General features: G+C 41.5%; 1 protein-coding gene across 1 annotated transcript in view; it reads right to left on the reverse strand.

Annotated features, from left to right (window-relative positions):
* The window catches only part of LOC108889175 (ras-related protein Rab-26), a 71,454-nt gene that overhangs the window by 34,916 nt on the left and 19,079 nt on the right, over positions 1–17,459 (reverse strand). The window contains 3 exon segments of the mRNA XM_018685542.2: positions 5,022–5,088; positions 6,893–6,901; positions 6,903–6,935. Of these exon segments, the coding sequence (XP_018541058.1) occupies positions 5,022–5,088; positions 6,893–6,901; positions 6,903–6,935 (109 nt within the window).

The raw sequence follows: 17,459 nt of genomic DNA on the forward strand, positions 1-17,459 counted from the left end.
CTGTTTGTCCTACAGTTGTCATTCATCACTGCTTCTGTGCATACACCTTGCAAAACACAGATTTAGTGCTGAGTAACAGTTTTTACACTGCCCATTAGATGTGAAGACCCTGGAGTCAGCACCATCACCATGATCTAAAGGCACTGAAGATGGGATGGTTGTCAAACAGGTTCTGGAGATGTAAGGAGCATCTATTTCCATTTAACCATGGCATCGGAGAAAGAAAACTAAACTATGTGTTTCAAATATGTGCGCTCAGATCTGACTCAGTGATGACTCTGAAAAGAAGGGTGATTGTTTGAAGCAAATTTCAGCGATCACGAGTGGGCAGTTTTGCTGCGGTGGCCACTAAGACAATTACAGGATATAAGTAAATGCTAAAATACATGTTATTCCTTCTCTCAAACGTTGCATAGTCTCTCTCTAAGGTACTTTAATGGCCTCCCTGAGCTGCATGTTACAGCTTCTGCTGCAACTCAGACCATTAATGGTGTATGTATGCACTGGCATGTACCTGTCCCTTTGACCTCAAGCAGGCTCTTTGCCTCATGTCTCCATGCGTGCCCTTCAACTCTCCCACGCCCCCCTGGGGAAGTATGCCTCACACTTTCAGAAGCTCTGAAATAGACAATTTAATTGTGAAACTGAAATATTAACGAGATGATTTCCTTATTCAATAAATGAAGTTAAGTGTTCAGGAAAATGGTGAACACACTGGACAAAAGATCTGCAATCCCCTCATGCAATTATTTCCTGAAAGTGGCATTGCCTGCACTGTGTGCGAAGTGGGAAATAGAGAGGGGTGTCACAGCTGTCGTATACTTGGCGACCACCACTGACCTATGGTCAAGCAGAACTATGGGGCTGTGCATAAGCCTGACAATTGCAGAGATGGTGATTTTACAAAGAGGAGTTGATGCTTGGAAATGTCATTTTTCCCACAGGACCACACAACAGTCAACTGCCCAGGCACTGAGGGAGGAGATGGCCTTTTGGAGTCTGCAGGAGGATTTGGAGATTTGTCTGCATTATAACACACAACAGATGGGTCTCTTACAACAGGCTGCTGGGGCCTCCAGAGCATGCACTGAAGACGAACTGCCCCACAAGGTGGAGAGTGGGGCAGGCCATGATAGGAGGAGTCCTGGAGCAGTACAGGGCCATTGCTCATGTCCTGTCCACTGACAAAACGACCTGACACTTCATCCCCATATGGCAGGACACAGACATCCTGAAGGCCGACAACAAATCCCTCCACCCTCTGTTTGAGTTTACTGATGCACTGTACAGTGCGAAGTATGTCAGTGTTTCCTTTGCAAAGCCAGTCCTCCATCTTTTACTTAATACTGAATCTGTGTGTTTTCTTTTGACACATTGCTTCATAGCCATGACCCCCGTCCTCAACCCATGGATAACAAAAAGGCGATGAAGGCCATTACAGAGAAATGAAGCAGCCAAAGCCTCAGTTCTGGACAATACAGCCAAAACAACCCTTTCAATCATATAAGCACCATTTGGAGCCATCACCTGTAATGCAGCCATTACCTGTTCCATAAAATATATTAGCTGTCATTCTGTTTCTTTAAATCCATCAGTGTGATAAGGTAATGGGAAAGGAGTTTTCATTCTGAGCTGAAAAGTCCATCATTTGCTAATGTGACAAAGTGTCTGATCCAACATTGTTAACGGTAAAGATGGTGCTTCTTTTGGCGGTAGCGATTTATTAACTCCATGATTTCCGTCTGCACGTTATTTGTCGTGAAAGGATAAGTGCATGAAGGGGCTGGAGTGAAACCACTCACGGTCTTCCATTACCTGGGCACTCTTGACAACCTTGAGCTCCATTCTTCTTTAATTCCTCTGTGCCTGTTGTGGTGCTGCCTACTGCATAACGCCACTTCATTACAGAGCGAGCTTCTATTGAAAGCTCTACAGTGATTTCACTCAAACCTTTTATTCACTCTCCATTCTTTCTCTACATTAGCTGATTTGTGCCAGTTGCCTTTTGTCTTCACAGTGGGTCTGGCCTCAGCCAACCTGGAGAGAGGTGAAAGCTAGTTGTTTGCATATTTGAACCAGCGTGTCTGCTTTGTTCCTCTGGACCTCTTACTTTTCTTTCTTGATTTGATAAATCAAATTATCTTACCTAATCTTTTTCCATCTTTCCCACTCATGCTTGAATTAGATTTTGATCTCTTTCAATATTCCCTGTATTACTGAGCGTTTCTATCCCTCCCTGTCCTGCCTACCCCCCTCTTGTTACTTGTCTCTCCCTCGGAGTCCGCTTTTCCTCTTTTTTAACACCCTGTGGTTTCGCTCCATGCTGTGGAAATGACAAACTGTCAGCTCCACTGGGAGAGAGAGGGGAAAAAACAGTCTGCGGCTGGTGTCTGGACCCAGCTGGACTTTCACAGCGCCCTCTACACCAGATGGGCCTGGCAGATTGCACTGAGCTCACTGTAACCACCAGCTCATTTGCTCGGATTGTCTGGATCTTCTTGCTCTCTCATTAAGGCCTTAATGACAGTCCAGATCAGGGCCAAAGTCAAAATAAACAAACATCAATAGCTGTCCAGGGAGCAAAGTAAGTAGTAAGAAATGCTCTACTCTCACTCAACAACCTTTAAGCCGTCAGTAGGTAAAGCATTTGCTGCATTTAAACAATAAAAACTGCGAATGTCTTTCACCAAACTAGTCAGACTGGTCCAGACTGAATCATCTAAACAGCTATGGGACAGATTGCCGTAAGCTTTAGAATAGTATGTCCATACTCTCCAGAAAATGAACAATAATGACTTTAGGATACCCTGACTTTTCATATAGCGCCATGTCTCAAAATGTAACTGATGGCACAATATTTTGCATGAAGATTCATGGCTCTCATGCGATTTAATCCTAATCACCAATATCACCACCAAGATCACAGATTTCTTTCTGCTTTCACTGTCATGAGGTTGACATTTATGGTTTTGAGTAAAATGTCTTGACAACTTTTGGAAAGATTATGTTGAAATTTGTCACAAACATAAATGTTCCCCCCAATTTGGCCAATACTTAACTGACCAAATACCTACCTACCATCAGCCTCATCTGTACTTGTGTTGAGTAAATTAGCGAATGTTAGCATGCTACCATGATCTGAACTTTCCAGAGCTGTAAAATCCTGCCTGTGAGTAATATAAATCACTGTGCTGTGTTTGGGCATCTGCTAAGCTTTTAAACACATAGATTGATTTTCCAATTGGACTGTTCTAACAATACCACCACCACTGCAATCACCTAAATAATTGCAAAGGTCTTACTACTTACTAAACTTACTAAACACAGCTTGAGGCTAGGTATATATCAGTCTCCAACAGAGAGAAACAGCCCACAAAGTTGACATTTATTGGATTTAATGGATTATGTCGATTCATTCTGATTTGTTGTACACTCAGCTGTTAGCTTGAGTAGTGACATACAGTAACTGGTAGTCTGGAGATGTTCCTGTAGCTCTGAAAAATACTGGCAAGCCTTTCAAATGACATTTTCAGATTTGTGTTTCAATTTAGCACCTTATGTGCTTAAGTCTTTTCCTTAACTGTTAGCAGATGGCAATGGAACTGCTTGGTGGCAGAAAACTTTGGCTATAGTGAGGATCATCAAATAAATATGTGTATCTGAGATGGCAGAGCATATGTGCTGAGCTAATGTTTCACGTGGAGATGAAAAAGAATGAGAAGCACTAGGAAGCACAATTTAAGTGTACGTTATCAGTGACTCTAAAGCAATTACTGCAACATATGTAACCCATGGTCTTATATGGTTTTGTGAATACTTCATGATAAACAATGGACTTTATCCTCCATTCAAGTTTTGAAGTGATGAATTTATGAATTTTGCAATGTTTGTCTCCTAAATTGATGTGAAATGCTTTGGACTATAGATCCAAAGTTGAGGCACAGTAATTACTTTGTCTTTTTTTAGTATTTGGACTTGCTCACTTCTACCTGTCAACGCTCAGAAACAAGGCAGACCATCCAATCTTTACATTTAAAAGCCTGAGTCACGAAAAACAGTCCATTAGTTCACAGGAATCGACAGCTTTCGTGACAGCTGTGTTCAGACTGCATCCTCTCCCCTGGTCCTGCCTGTCAGACTGAATGAGCTTTATTTAAAAGTCAGTAGCAGACGGACAACTCGGAGGAGTTGCTTCGAGGCTCCCTGGGTGCCTTGTTAAAGATCAGCGAGGGTTAACTGTTGCACTGAGCTATCAGAATAGCACCGTGCGAATGGCCAGCCACACACATTCACATCTACTCACTCAGAAAAAAAGGAAATTCATACATGTGTAGATACGGATAAGAACACACATGCATTTCCATACACGTCTGTACCCATTAAGAATACATTTATACACTTGTACAATCACACATTCATTAAGATGCAACAGGAACACATGCACATTCACAACAAGCACCCATTACAATTCTATTTTGTATGCTGTTGAACCAATTTATGTTCAAGATAATGCCTGTACGGCAATGTGTGTGTGTGTGTGTGCGCTCCCCAACACCTGCTCATTCAGGGTGGCCCGAGGCACACTGCTATCTGTTTTCAGTAGGGTTGTTCGAGATATAACTGCTACACACACACACACTCACGTACATACACATGGGAACAGCTCTTAGCTGTCCCACCCCCCGCTGTGTGAGAGGCAGGCTCATTTTCCCACCCAGTGGTTAGCCTCTCGCTTAAGGGAACCTGCACATCACGGAGCCTCTGGCAAATTCCCGCACACACACACACACACACACACACATACATACATACATACACACCAGTCAATGAAATCAGGCTGCAACCTGGGTGTTTTTGCTATCCCAACAGGGACACTGCTGATGTCAATCATCCGTTTGATGGAAACAAAGGCAATGGAATGTCAGTCAGAACAGTCTGGCTGTGTCAGGAGGAAATAAAAAGTAGAGTGAAAAATGTCGGTCACAATCAGACTCACACCAACCAACACAGAGGAATCTTACCGTGAGCATCGCGGTAATAAGCATGTGTGACGCTCCGGAAACGCTCCTGTCCAGCAGTGTCCCAGATCTAAACAGGAAGAACAAGAGGTCATCTGGATCATTATCATCATCGTCAGTTAACAAAATATTTAGCATGTCTCTGTGAAACCACCTGTCCCCTGAGCAACACTGTCCAAAAATTAGCAACTGTAGCTACAACTCATTTCAATACCTGGAGCACATTAGCTTAATTAGCTGGCTAGCTAGTTGCAGCTGCTTTTTTATACTTCTGTGTAAAGTGTTTTTGTGTCATGTGAGAGCAGAAATGTTGATTGGTCTGTACCACATAGAACAGACCAGTGATGAGCCACATTTTGCCCCTAAAGTGGAGTTATTCATACCTGCACCCGACCTAATCATTTTTTGTTTTGTACTGCAAGACAGCACAATTAGAGTCAATAAAAAGATAATGGCAATGACAATGAAGACTCTGGATGTCATAAAGGGCATTTACACGTTTACCTGACTCCATGTTATTCAAATTGCTTCTACACACTAGTGTAACTGCTATTAAGTTTCTCGGAAATTGCTTTTCCTCTCCTCAGTGAATCTCCAGCATGTGTTTCACTGATTCTGCTCCCATTTTCACACTTGTATCTTTTTCAACAGGATCTTTGTTTTCCATTTAAATTCAGTTAATAATGTAAATAAAACAAATAAAAGGAAATGATATGATAGAAATCAAAAACAAATCTGCATTATCTGCTCTGCTGCTGCTGATAATGATAATGTTGGGACTGAGTGGGTAAAAAAAATTCCCAGGCTTATATGTTCCCTAGCTGATATGGGCTATTGTGGGACCTCGTCAAAGTGCCAAATGGCTTTCAATATAATAGGCCTACACTTCAGGGAACTTATCAAATTAGCTGGGGTTACGGTTGTCGTGTTTATATTGGTGTTTTGAAGCCTTGTTTCAGTAAATGTTTTAAGTTGTTAATGTGAATAGGACCATGGGAACATACCACACTCCTGTTCCCCTCAGCTCTACAGACATTTTTGTGTTTTTCAGCTCATTGTGTTGGTTTAATGGCCCATAGCCTTAATGTTTTGATTCAGTCTCACCACTCCATCACTTTCCAGAAGCATCAAGCAGCTGAAAAGGCTCTGATACACTACCTGTCCAGAAATAGAGGTAATTACTCATTACAGTGCCCACTCAGGCCAATTTGTGTTCTTTTATGTATGAAAAGAGAGCAAAAAACATAATCCTTTTAAGGTTTGTCAAAATGGAAGTAGCATGTCTGAGACATCAAAAAACATTACGATATATCATACTGTAATGTCCCAATTACACCAGTCCGTGCTCCATTTTTAAATAAGTTAAAAATTATCAAAATGCCTTCAAGTTTCATTAAACTTGCTTCTGAGATATCACCTGAAAAATCACGTTTGACAGATAGACTGATGGATGAACACAGATCCATTAAAAAGGAGAAAGATGAGGGGAGAGAGAACGTGAGCGTTGTGTAATTGAGGTGGAAAACTCATCAGACAGTATCTAATGCTGTTTTTGAACGACCAAGATTCATCGGCATCTCTGCCTGTCTGTGTTTCTCGCTGATAACTTCCAGGCTTGATAATCTGATGGAAAGTCAGCTATTCCCTCTAGTGTCTTCAGTCAGGCAGAGCAGCAGGCTAATTGACTGATAAAGATTAACCAAGGCCTCATTAAGTCATCGTTTGGGCTCCTTCTCCCTCCCACAGCGAGCAATGAAGATGTATGGGAGGAATTTCTGCCATGAGAAACAGTTGCTGGTGATTTGTTATTAAAAAGAACACACACACACATACATACAGAGTCACACATTCATAGAGATACATCTTGTTCTTACCTGTAGTTTGCACCTTCACAGCATCAATGCTCATAACTTTATTCTGAAAGACATAAGAAAAAAAAACTAGCTGTAAACATAATTGAAAATCTGCAGACACAAAAAGCAAGGCAGCAAGAGAGAAGGAAAAAACTCAGACACTTGACACAAGTGAGCAAAAACAGCTATTCAAAATAAATAGGGAAGCATCAGAAATCTCAGCTTTCAGGCGCTGCTGCTCTTTTCTAAAAGGAAACAGAGTTCGGAGAGCAAATCCAGTGGTGGATGGCGACGCTGATGTATAATGGTCGGCTTTTTGTGACCACAGTTGGTGTAATAAGGGCTTGGCCTTTGCCGCGAGGCTCTCTTTTATCACTATGATGGTTGTATGGCAATGTACAAACACACACACACACCTTTTGTTATGATGAAGACTTTTGTTTCAGGGAGTTGCATCATTTACCAATACCATGGCTGCCAGACACTTTAGCATAGTGTACACACACACACACAGACACACACACACACACACACACACTTTCTAATACCTCTGCAATATCATTTCACAAGGAAAGTAATTGGTTGCAGGCATCCTTTCAGATTGCCTCCAGGTTGATGGCCAACAGTTGGAGCAGCTCCTGAACGATTCTCAGCTATTATACTAGATACGGAGCAGATCTAACTTTGCCGTCTATCATTACACAGGATGTGATAATACTGGCAAACAAGATGGATGAGCACATAGCCTTGGTCAGGACCCAGTGGGAATATCAGCAGCTCTATCTAATGTGTTTCACAGAGATACAGGCAAATCTGCGTCATGGAGGCATGTTTCCATCTGGTGCGAGTGCAGAAATGCTTTTTTCCCAGTGCATTTTAAACATGTCTCCTTATTCTTTAGTGAAAAGTTTGAAATCCAACACACGTCTCCGTCCACCAAATGCTTGCTGGGCTGCTACTGCTGTGCCTGTGCCTTGATGATGATCCCCTGGGCACTTTATACATTTGCTCCATCCTTACAGTCATCCAGTACCTGCCTCTAAAGACAGAGTGGAACAGGGCGATAGAATTTCTGCATGCAAATGCACAGAGGGTGCTGATGAGAACACAGAATTAGGTATTCAGTCACATGCTTTGAGGTCTCTGTGGGGTGAAAGATGAAGACCTTGGGGGAGCTCTGCGACTGCATAAGCAGATACAGTTGTTTCTGTTGCAGAAGTAGACGGTGGCTTTAAAGGGGTTCATTAAAGTTTCCTCTGCTGCCAAACATGGTCTCTTGCTAGGAGTGCATGGAGGTGATGGTCGCCAAGAGATCCAGCCACTGTAGCATTTGCAATACAAGCAGTTAGAATATGCCCTCTAGGCAGCACTCACATAGACCTAGGAGCAATACATTGCCACTGCTTTCCACAGCTGGAGGCAGCTCATGGCAAATAAAGGAATTAAGTTGGATGCTGAACTTGCAACATTTCTTCTAGACTAGTAAACAATGCTAACACTGGCTATGTAGCAATAGCAAAACTGGGAGCATAGAGGAAAACTCAGAAATCTGAGTCAAGCTTTAGACTTCTCCACCAACCAAACTCTGAGCTCAAAGGACTCTTTCTTTAAAAAATTACCAAGAATTTCAAGTGGCATATCCTCCACAGTTATTACTGTAAACTGCTCACATGCATTGGGAGAACAGGACACAGGTGTAGCAACAGAACTAAGGGGGCAGTGTTTACTGAACAGGCAACTACACTCGAGAATGGAGAATCCACAACTCTCTCTATCTGTATCTTCAACATACACAACACATTTTAAAATCTGCACATACAGTGCATGTTATCCATGTCCTAATGAGACAATAATTTTAAACTACACAAGTCCCTCTCTATAGGCTCATTAATATGAATAAAAACACATATTCAGATCTTATGCTTGAGGTGCAATATTCACATGTCCTGAGACCTGAGCTGAGGGTACACGATGTACAGAAACTGTGGTGAAATGGTTCTGCAGTTTCTCTCAGGTAAGGAGTGTAAACATGCTGACCAGTAGTTCAGTGACTAGTCCATAGACGTTTGTGTACATTTAAGGGCTGAGATAAGAGCTGAGTCAGTTGAACTGGGAGAAACCAGCACAACAAGAATAATGAATATGACAAGAGGAAAATATCAGGTCAGTGAGGGTTGAAGGTTGAACCAAAATCCCAGATGAAGACCTAAAGGACAGATCATTTGATTTGTCAAGAGAAACAGGAAAAGAGCTAGCAGCAGTAAACATCTGCTCTGTTGCCCCAGTCTTAACAGCAGAGAAGTTATGAAGTTTTTCTCTGGCAAATGAAAAAGCCTTTTCAGTGAGGCAGCATCCTCTGACTGTCAAACACAGCTACACACAGTGGGCAGGTTGCCAGGTCAGACAAGAGGAAGACCTCCCCTGTAATGAAAGAGGGCTGCTGCATTTGGAAGAGTGAGCAGTGTCATATGTTTAAAAGCACGTCAACACACACACACACACACACACACACACACACACACACACACACACACACACACACACACACCACACAAAATGACACTTCAGTAAATAGGACCAGCCAGGTTGAAGTTGATTACAGTTTCAAAATGGAGAAACAAATCAAAGGTTGGAGGAGCCCTGCTGGCAGCCAGTTCTACCAGTGGCTCAGTGCAGTGTGTGTGTGTGTGTGTGTGTGAGAGAGAGAGAGAGAGAGATAATGAGCCAATCACAAGAACAAATAAATCCTGATTTATTTGGTCACTCTACTTAATGCTGCATCACCTGCACCAAAAGTTCCTTTTCTTTTACATACAGTCCTGTCATTTAAACTGTAGATCTGCAGGGGGGGCGTTGGTGGCCTTGAAGTCTTGAGTGATTGCCTCATTCACCAACAACATACTTTTCCTCATTCTTAATGCATTTCATACATATTGCATGGGGATATTGTGAGTTAAAGTTAGTTTACCTTACAAATGGGGAGCACTTAACAGCTCCTGAGCCTCATTTTGACTGCAATATACCACTTTAATGTCTGGAAAGAGTAAATGCTCAAGGGCAGCCTCTGGAAACAAACAATGAGGTTTTGCAGTGCAGAGAGGTTTTTGCCCATCCAAGCTTGGGAGAGGTCTTCTAATGATGACTTGTGCTGACATAAAGTTACAGATTGTAACATTAATTAGTGATCTGGCTGTCAAGCTGTCAAGGTTAGCTCACTCATTCCTGCAGAGCACTGAAATGCACAGGTATGTTTTTTGGCCAACGAGGAAGGAACCAACAGTCCCTCCTTATCCCAACCCAGCACCAAAACTCGACCATTTGGGCAGTATTGAGTCAAACTGCATAACTTTTGTTCGAGTTCTCTTTAAGTCGTGACTACAATAACAATGACAACAATTCCTAACCTTAACAAAGAGGTCATTTGAACCTGAACCATAACTTTTTCCAAAACCTAACCTAAACCGTAAGCATACTATTGTCACATCAACTCTATAACTTTAACCTGTGGCGTTCCCCAAGTATCCATCCCTGGCCCCTTGTTGTTCTCTATTTACAAACAGTACTTCCATTAGAACATGCTATCTGAAAACAGAATATTCATTTTCAATTTTATGCAAACAACACCTAGATCTATGTGCCTTTAAAAGCCAATGAAAATGGCAACCCATTTTGGCAACTGTCTTGATTTCAGATATCAAGTATGTAACATAACTTACTGCAGTTGAATTAAAATAAATAAGAAATTGCTACATCCTGAGCCTTTATTTGTCGTTTAATTTAGAGGATTTGAGGTGTAGAGCTAGAGGCTGGGTACCTGAACACCCTTTCCCCAACAAGGACACCATTACCTTGGGTAAAACTGTGGGCCACTGCTTTTACACCATTTTCTAGCAGGGTCAGGACATTATGGTCACACTAACTGGAAAAGAAAATGACTTTAGACTGCACCACAAACAGGGTTATATAAGACTCCACATCTGACTGCAGGGAAGGGAGCCCATTGCATTTCATTCACCTTGGATCAGTTGTGCTAAAACTCCACCAGGGAAATTAAAGGGATGTGACTGTGAAATTCAGTATTTCCTATTTTTCTGAAATTGACACAATAATTACATTGTTAAATTGCACCAAGTAAACAGCAATATGTTTGGCATTATGTGTAATGGACCAAGATGAAGCTGAACATGAATAAAAACTACACATTAGGTGAGATTTACAGGTGCAACCATTCCAAATCCATTTGTTACTGTACTCTGGCTCCACCACTGAGGGGAACACTCTATTCTGCTGCCCAGGAGCAGATGTTTCAGGGCTTTCAACCATTACAAGTAACCAGTAATGCTTATTTGGATTCACTGGAGGTTTGTTGTAATATGCAGTTTATTTGGTTCTTTTATGCAACAGCCACAGCTGAACGACTGTGTTAATGTCTGATGGGTGCAGCACTAACAGGGATCGAAGCTGGAGTGTCACACTGACGCACAGTGTTACTAATGTTTTACTTTACACCAGAGTAAAGATGTTAGCAGCACTGTGTGTAGGCTGGGTGTTTACATAACTGTGAGTCCACAACACCATCCTGCTGAATGTTTCAACTTTGATGTGAAATCAGTGGTGAGCAGATGAAAATATGTAAAGCAACTTCTATGGAGAAATTAAAGAATGAAAGAAAATTCTGTATTTTCCCAATGAGGTTTTGTCCTCAGACTCAACAGAAGCTTTTGTCCAAGTCATAGTGGAAATACATTTGGCAGATTACAGTTCTGTTTCAGATATTTCAGTCTTGATCAAAGTGGTGGACCGACCCAAAAACAAATACTGCTGGTCCTGGAGTCTAAAAAAATAATCTGCAGCATCATTTAAACGGCATCTAATGTCTCATATCTACTGTGCTGCTAACCTAGAAAAACACATAGAAACTGGGCATCTGGTTTTGTGGCTGTGTGACAGACAGAAGGAGGCACATGTGAATCACACAGCTGTACACATGTAGAATCAAACCCATGCACACAAAACATAAACTTTGTCCTACCTCTGCAACTGCTATAGTAAGTGATTTGAAAAATGGATCAAAGTTCTTGGCAGGACCCACAGAGAAGTTTCTAAGATCCTTTTGATCATAACCTTATGGATGCCGCAGTTGCAAGTTAAAATATAGCAGGCTCCCAGTTCTGGAATATACTAAAACAAGGCCACACACACACACACACACACACACACACACTCCTGTTTTTTCTCTCTCCCTTTCTTACACATGAGCAATAATCTGCATGGCCACTCTGGTAATGATTTTTCAATAACCTGAGGCTTCAGTTCCATCTCATCTAGCCTAATCTTCTCTCTTATCCCCACGCTTTTTCTCATTGTCCCCCGACCTCTTTGCGTACTCTCTGTTTCTCGCTCTTCCTCCTTTCCCCTTCTTTTGTTTTGATCTTCTTATAATGTGATGAGGTCCGCCAGAGCTGCTCAATAACCAAAGTGATGGAAGCAGAGACTGGAGGACAGAGGGAAATCTGAGAAACTGCGAAAGAGTTTGAATAATTTAAAAAGGTGAAATAAGAGTCTACTGTGTGTGATTATAAGAGGGATCTTTCTTTGTCTCTCCATGTATAGTATCACAGGATCTCCAGTTTTATGAAGCAAACAGCCATCTGTTATGCAAGAAATCTAGCACTCCACAACAGCAGCGGCCTCCCCAGCAGGACAACGCACCTGCCACACCACCAAACTGCTCAGAAATGATTCGAGGAACACATCAAAAAGCCCATGGTGTGGACCTCTGCCTCCAGATTTCCTAAGACGAAACCAATATTCCTGTTTGGTGTGTGCTGAGTTGCAGGCATTTACAGCAGCCCAAATATTCAATTTGACCTGCTCCAGGCAGGCAGGCACCAGGCAGTAAAAAGCATGACATGCTGTCAATCTGAGCCGAGATTGCAGTAAGCCACATTACTGTGCCTCTCCTCCAACTGTGGAGTATCTTGAGTCACCAAAACACAAACCTGGGGAAGTGCAGAAATAACTGCAGTGTGCCTCAGAAAAGTGTAGTTTTGGTGGAGCAGAACAAAGTTTTGCACTGTGCACTGAAACCATGGTGTAAAAATGCAGACTGCGGGCCAGTAGATAAGGCAAATATTTTCAGTCATGGTCTTATTTGCTTTTGGTTATAATTTCTCAAAATGACTGTGGGAAAATTTCAGTAAATGACAGCTTTATAGTCAATGCCAGCATTTACATATCAGCAAATATACAATTACTGGGACATGATGAGACACATTCTGAATCATTGGAGGTGTTAGAGCCACCATCATACAGTGTTGATAGTGTGTTCTTCTTTTTTTTTTTCCTTTTTAAATAAAATATCATCACCTAAATGGTGTGCCCACTTTCCCTTTGGTGCTTCATCCCTAAAAATGAATGAAGGAGGTTCAATGGGGAGCTGTGGAAATTCAGTGTTGACATAAAAAAGGTCTTAAGTCCTATTTCCTGAGGTGTGTGTGTTAGCTGATAAGCATGGCAGCAGTGAAGTGGCAGATTTTAAAATGGGCTTCGACAGACTGACAACTTTTAGTGTGCTGTGCAGTGTAGACACCCACACACTGCTGTACACGTGTACACACACACACCAATGTACATGTAAGTAAGGAAGACTGGCACAGACAAATAGTAGACAACAGCTACACATACTGACCGATTTACTACAACACAAAGACAAAAATACTTGACAGACACAAGAGGATAATACACACACAGGCTAAGAATAAACATACAAATACCTACGCACAATTCTGGGATATTGACAAATGAACATTAATATTCAACAGCAGCCATAAGAATCAGACAGCTCTAAGCTATCTGTCAATCAGCCTGCCAAACCAGGCCGTACTTTGAATATATATGAGTAATCAGGACTCACAATAAGTCCTCCAACTCAAAAAGGACAGAAAACCTGAAATTTACCTGAAACTCTGAAAGCCACTGACAGCCTGATCGATAGGAACATCTTCCACATAAACAATAAACTGTGCTCTTAATATTCTATCTATAATATAGTCATGGTAATGACAAAGAGCAGGAGCATAGGCCCAGCTGCTGCAACAGTGTAAAACCTATTCAACATGAAATGCAGACTGGATGGACAGACAGAAAAAAACAAAAAACCTTTATGTGACTGCTGGTTGGTCCAGTCCATGTACAGTTTAAATAAAGGTTATTCAAACCAGACAACCACCTCCTCAGCAATGCTGACAAAACAACAGACAGGCAGTGTGGCTGATGTGAAATTCTATTATGAATGGAAAGAAAGAAGAAAAAAGAGAAAAAGATAGAGGTACAGATGGGTGGAAGATAGAGACAATATGGTGCGTCTGTTCTGCAGCACAGTCACATCACAGTCTCAGTCCAGAGACAAGACTTACAACATGTAAACTGCTCCAATAATATAATAAAACAAACTCACCACAGTTTAGAACAGATCTTTTGACAGCTGCCACATGAGAAATCAGAAACTGCTCAAACTGTAGATGATCCATTCATCCATCCATGCATTCATTTTCAAATATAAAACTGAGCTGCAACTAACAGTTATCTTCATTATCAATTTATCTGCGCATTATTTTCTCAATCAATTAATAGGTCAAGAAAATATCAGGTGATGGATGAATGCCAAAGACTGAAAAAGGGCACCTGAAATGCACCTGGTGTAGACAGATTGGTAACCATTTTAATTGGGAGTAAATCTGAATGCGAAAGCTCTGAATATGTCAGTAAAAATCCGTCTTTGAACAGGGAAGAACATAAACAGCTTCCATTTCTTTTCTGTTCCAAAGGAGTCTGGCTAACCTGGGGCTTTGCTGAAAACCTGTCTGACCATCTGTCTGACTATTTTTTTAGCAGTGTCTATGTGCTCCAGCATCTCAGCAATTAACCTACAGTGTCATTATTGCTCAATAGAGAGTTGTCCAAGTCTACAAAAATAAGACCTAAGTTGGAATAAACCTGAATTATCACTTGTCATTTTATTCAAATTTTCGAGGTTTTGCTCTAACGAGCAAAGCTGAGACGAGCAAGGCAGCATGGGGGTTTTGTCTGTGTTAGGATTTTAACGTTGATCAGCAAAATAGGTATTTAGAGTAGGAAAACAGCCAGGTGCTTCTCTGGCAGTGGCAAATCAGACAAAACTTTACAGACACAAACAAAACTGTCAGCATTTGGCTTTCAGCTGCTGTTAATTTTCTCCCTGGCTTCTACCTTCCTATCGGGAGGTAAACCGTGAAACAGCCGGCGAACTCTATCAAAAAGCTTTTACAACAAACATTCACACACACATATGCACACACACACATGCATTACCCATGCATGTCTCAACAGCGCTCTCTCTAATTAGCGCTGACTTAATGAGAGTTAATTATTTCAGTTTGCTAGCTCTTCAAGTTTTCAGGAGGAAACGAGGGCTCAGGTAAAGATAAATTAAGAGAAAACCCAGAGTGGTTCCACAAGAGATGAATACAGAAACTACTGTAGGCATTTATTTGACAATGACAGATGTGACCTATTGCGTGTTACTGAAATCAAAAGTTCAGAAATAAAAGGAAATAAAAGAAAGTAATTTCCTCTTGCTGGCCTTGGGTTCAAATAAAGCACTGTAGCATGAACAACCATTTGGCCAAACTGTCAGAGAAACTGGTCCGGACAAAGACTGCACAGAAATAATGGTTAATGAAGGACTTATTTCACCGATGAGAGGAAAATGAAATCAATGAATCCCTGGTGTCTTGCACACTAATCAGCATAATTTGTCCAACTAATTTTGACTGGGAACAGATCTGCCATAAAGGAATTTAATTCTCTAAATGGTTTCTCTGTTGCATCTATGGTCATAAAAATATAATGTTACAATATCTTTATGATCCATCACTTCCAAATTAAATATTGCAAACTATTGCTATTTGCCTTTTTTGGCTGCTTAGAGGCAGCAAAACAAACTATAAATGCAATTTTAACATTTTATTACCGTATAAAGTGTCAATATTAGCATTAATTTGGAGTTGTGTATTTCTGGACACCTGGTGGATTTAGCTAGTCGCTAACTGTGTCTGATGGTGGTATGGTGAGCTGGGTTGTGTGTTCTGGGTTTGTCAGACCTTTGTTTTTTTGTTTGTCGCAACTGAAAACACATTTTAATGAGCTGAAACAGTAAAGCTGCAGGCCCCAAAATCACAACAACGGGCTGAAAGACACTAAAAGGCTTCATAGAGCTGGAGAGAGCTGAGGAGCTGTGGATTAGTCTCTACAAGAGATCTCTTTCACATCACATTTGATCCATTGTTAATGCAGAAATATGGATTAGTGCAGCTAATCATCATACATTCTTCCAGCCCACCTCAAAAAAACCCAACACATCCAGTTGCTTTTAGGTGTATCTAGCTGTACTTCCTCACCTTGTATCACTGGCCACACACATACACACTCATACACATGCATCTTAAGTGAGCTCCTCCAACAAAGTGGCAGCCTGCCATGTTAGCTTAGCAGTCTGGAGGAAATGGACATTTGTTTTTGATAAAAAGCCAACACAGCCAACATTTAGAGTCAATAGGAAAGCACATTCACACACCACATAGGCAGCACATGAAAGACAAAGTGCCAGAGGCAGTAAAACACAGAGACATGTATATTTGTTTTCTGGTTTCTCATTAACTGCAAGATTGTGTATAGCAATACAACAAGCGGCAGGAGTTTAAGACGTTTTTCACTCTGCTGACACTTTACACGATTTGCTGCTGTTAATCAGGTTGTCTTTCAAATGGTTGGTATTGGGATGTTTTCCCCCCGGACTCTCTGTTGATTGAGTTTGAGTCTGTGGGTGGCACAGTAACTGTCACTGCTCATACTAACCATTCATTTATTTCCCACTAATCATCCCAGGTGTGATCACCTGTGCTCACCTGTTTAATGCTAATTACAACAGTTAATGTTAAAATGCTAACATGCTAAACTAAGATGGTGACATTACACCTGCTAAAATCAGCACATTAAGTGTCATTGTTAGCATGTTTCCACTTAGCCCCACTGTTCACTTCCAATTCAAGCTACCATGCTCCTGTTCCCACTGAGTTTGAACACATTTACAAGTCACCTTGGACGACACCAGATGAATGAAATGTAAGGTCACTCCAAGGTTAAAGCTACTGAACAGACTGAACAGTGTATAGAAAATAAAATGTGAAGGTTTTAAGATTAACTTTGCATTAGGTTTGTGTTTTGGGGAGAGTTAAGAGACAGCTGTTCTTTACACTGTCTGTTGCACAGGTTGGTGTATACTGGCTTAAGGTTGATCCAGTAGGTCTCAAATCACTTCGTCCACTTCCGTAAAAGACACACCTACCCCAGGTAAATGCACATAGAGCTTTCCTACACCACAGCAAATGCTGCTCAGTATGTTAGCTGGCTTTGCAGGACCTCCCCTCCTCTACCCCTCCTCCCCTCTCCTCTCCACTCATGTTGCAGTGGTTTGGCACAGAATGGCTCACACCCTGTATCTGGCAATAAGACCAGCTAATCCTGGATTTGTCACCCTCTGTGACTC

The sequence above is a fragment of the Lates calcarifer genome, linkage group LG23 (genome assembly GCF_001640805.2).
Source record: "Lates calcarifer isolate ASB-BC8 linkage group LG23, TLL_Latcal_v3, whole genome shotgun sequence".
Lineage (NCBI taxonomy): Eukaryota > Metazoa > Chordata > Actinopteri > Centropomidae > Lates > Lates calcarifer.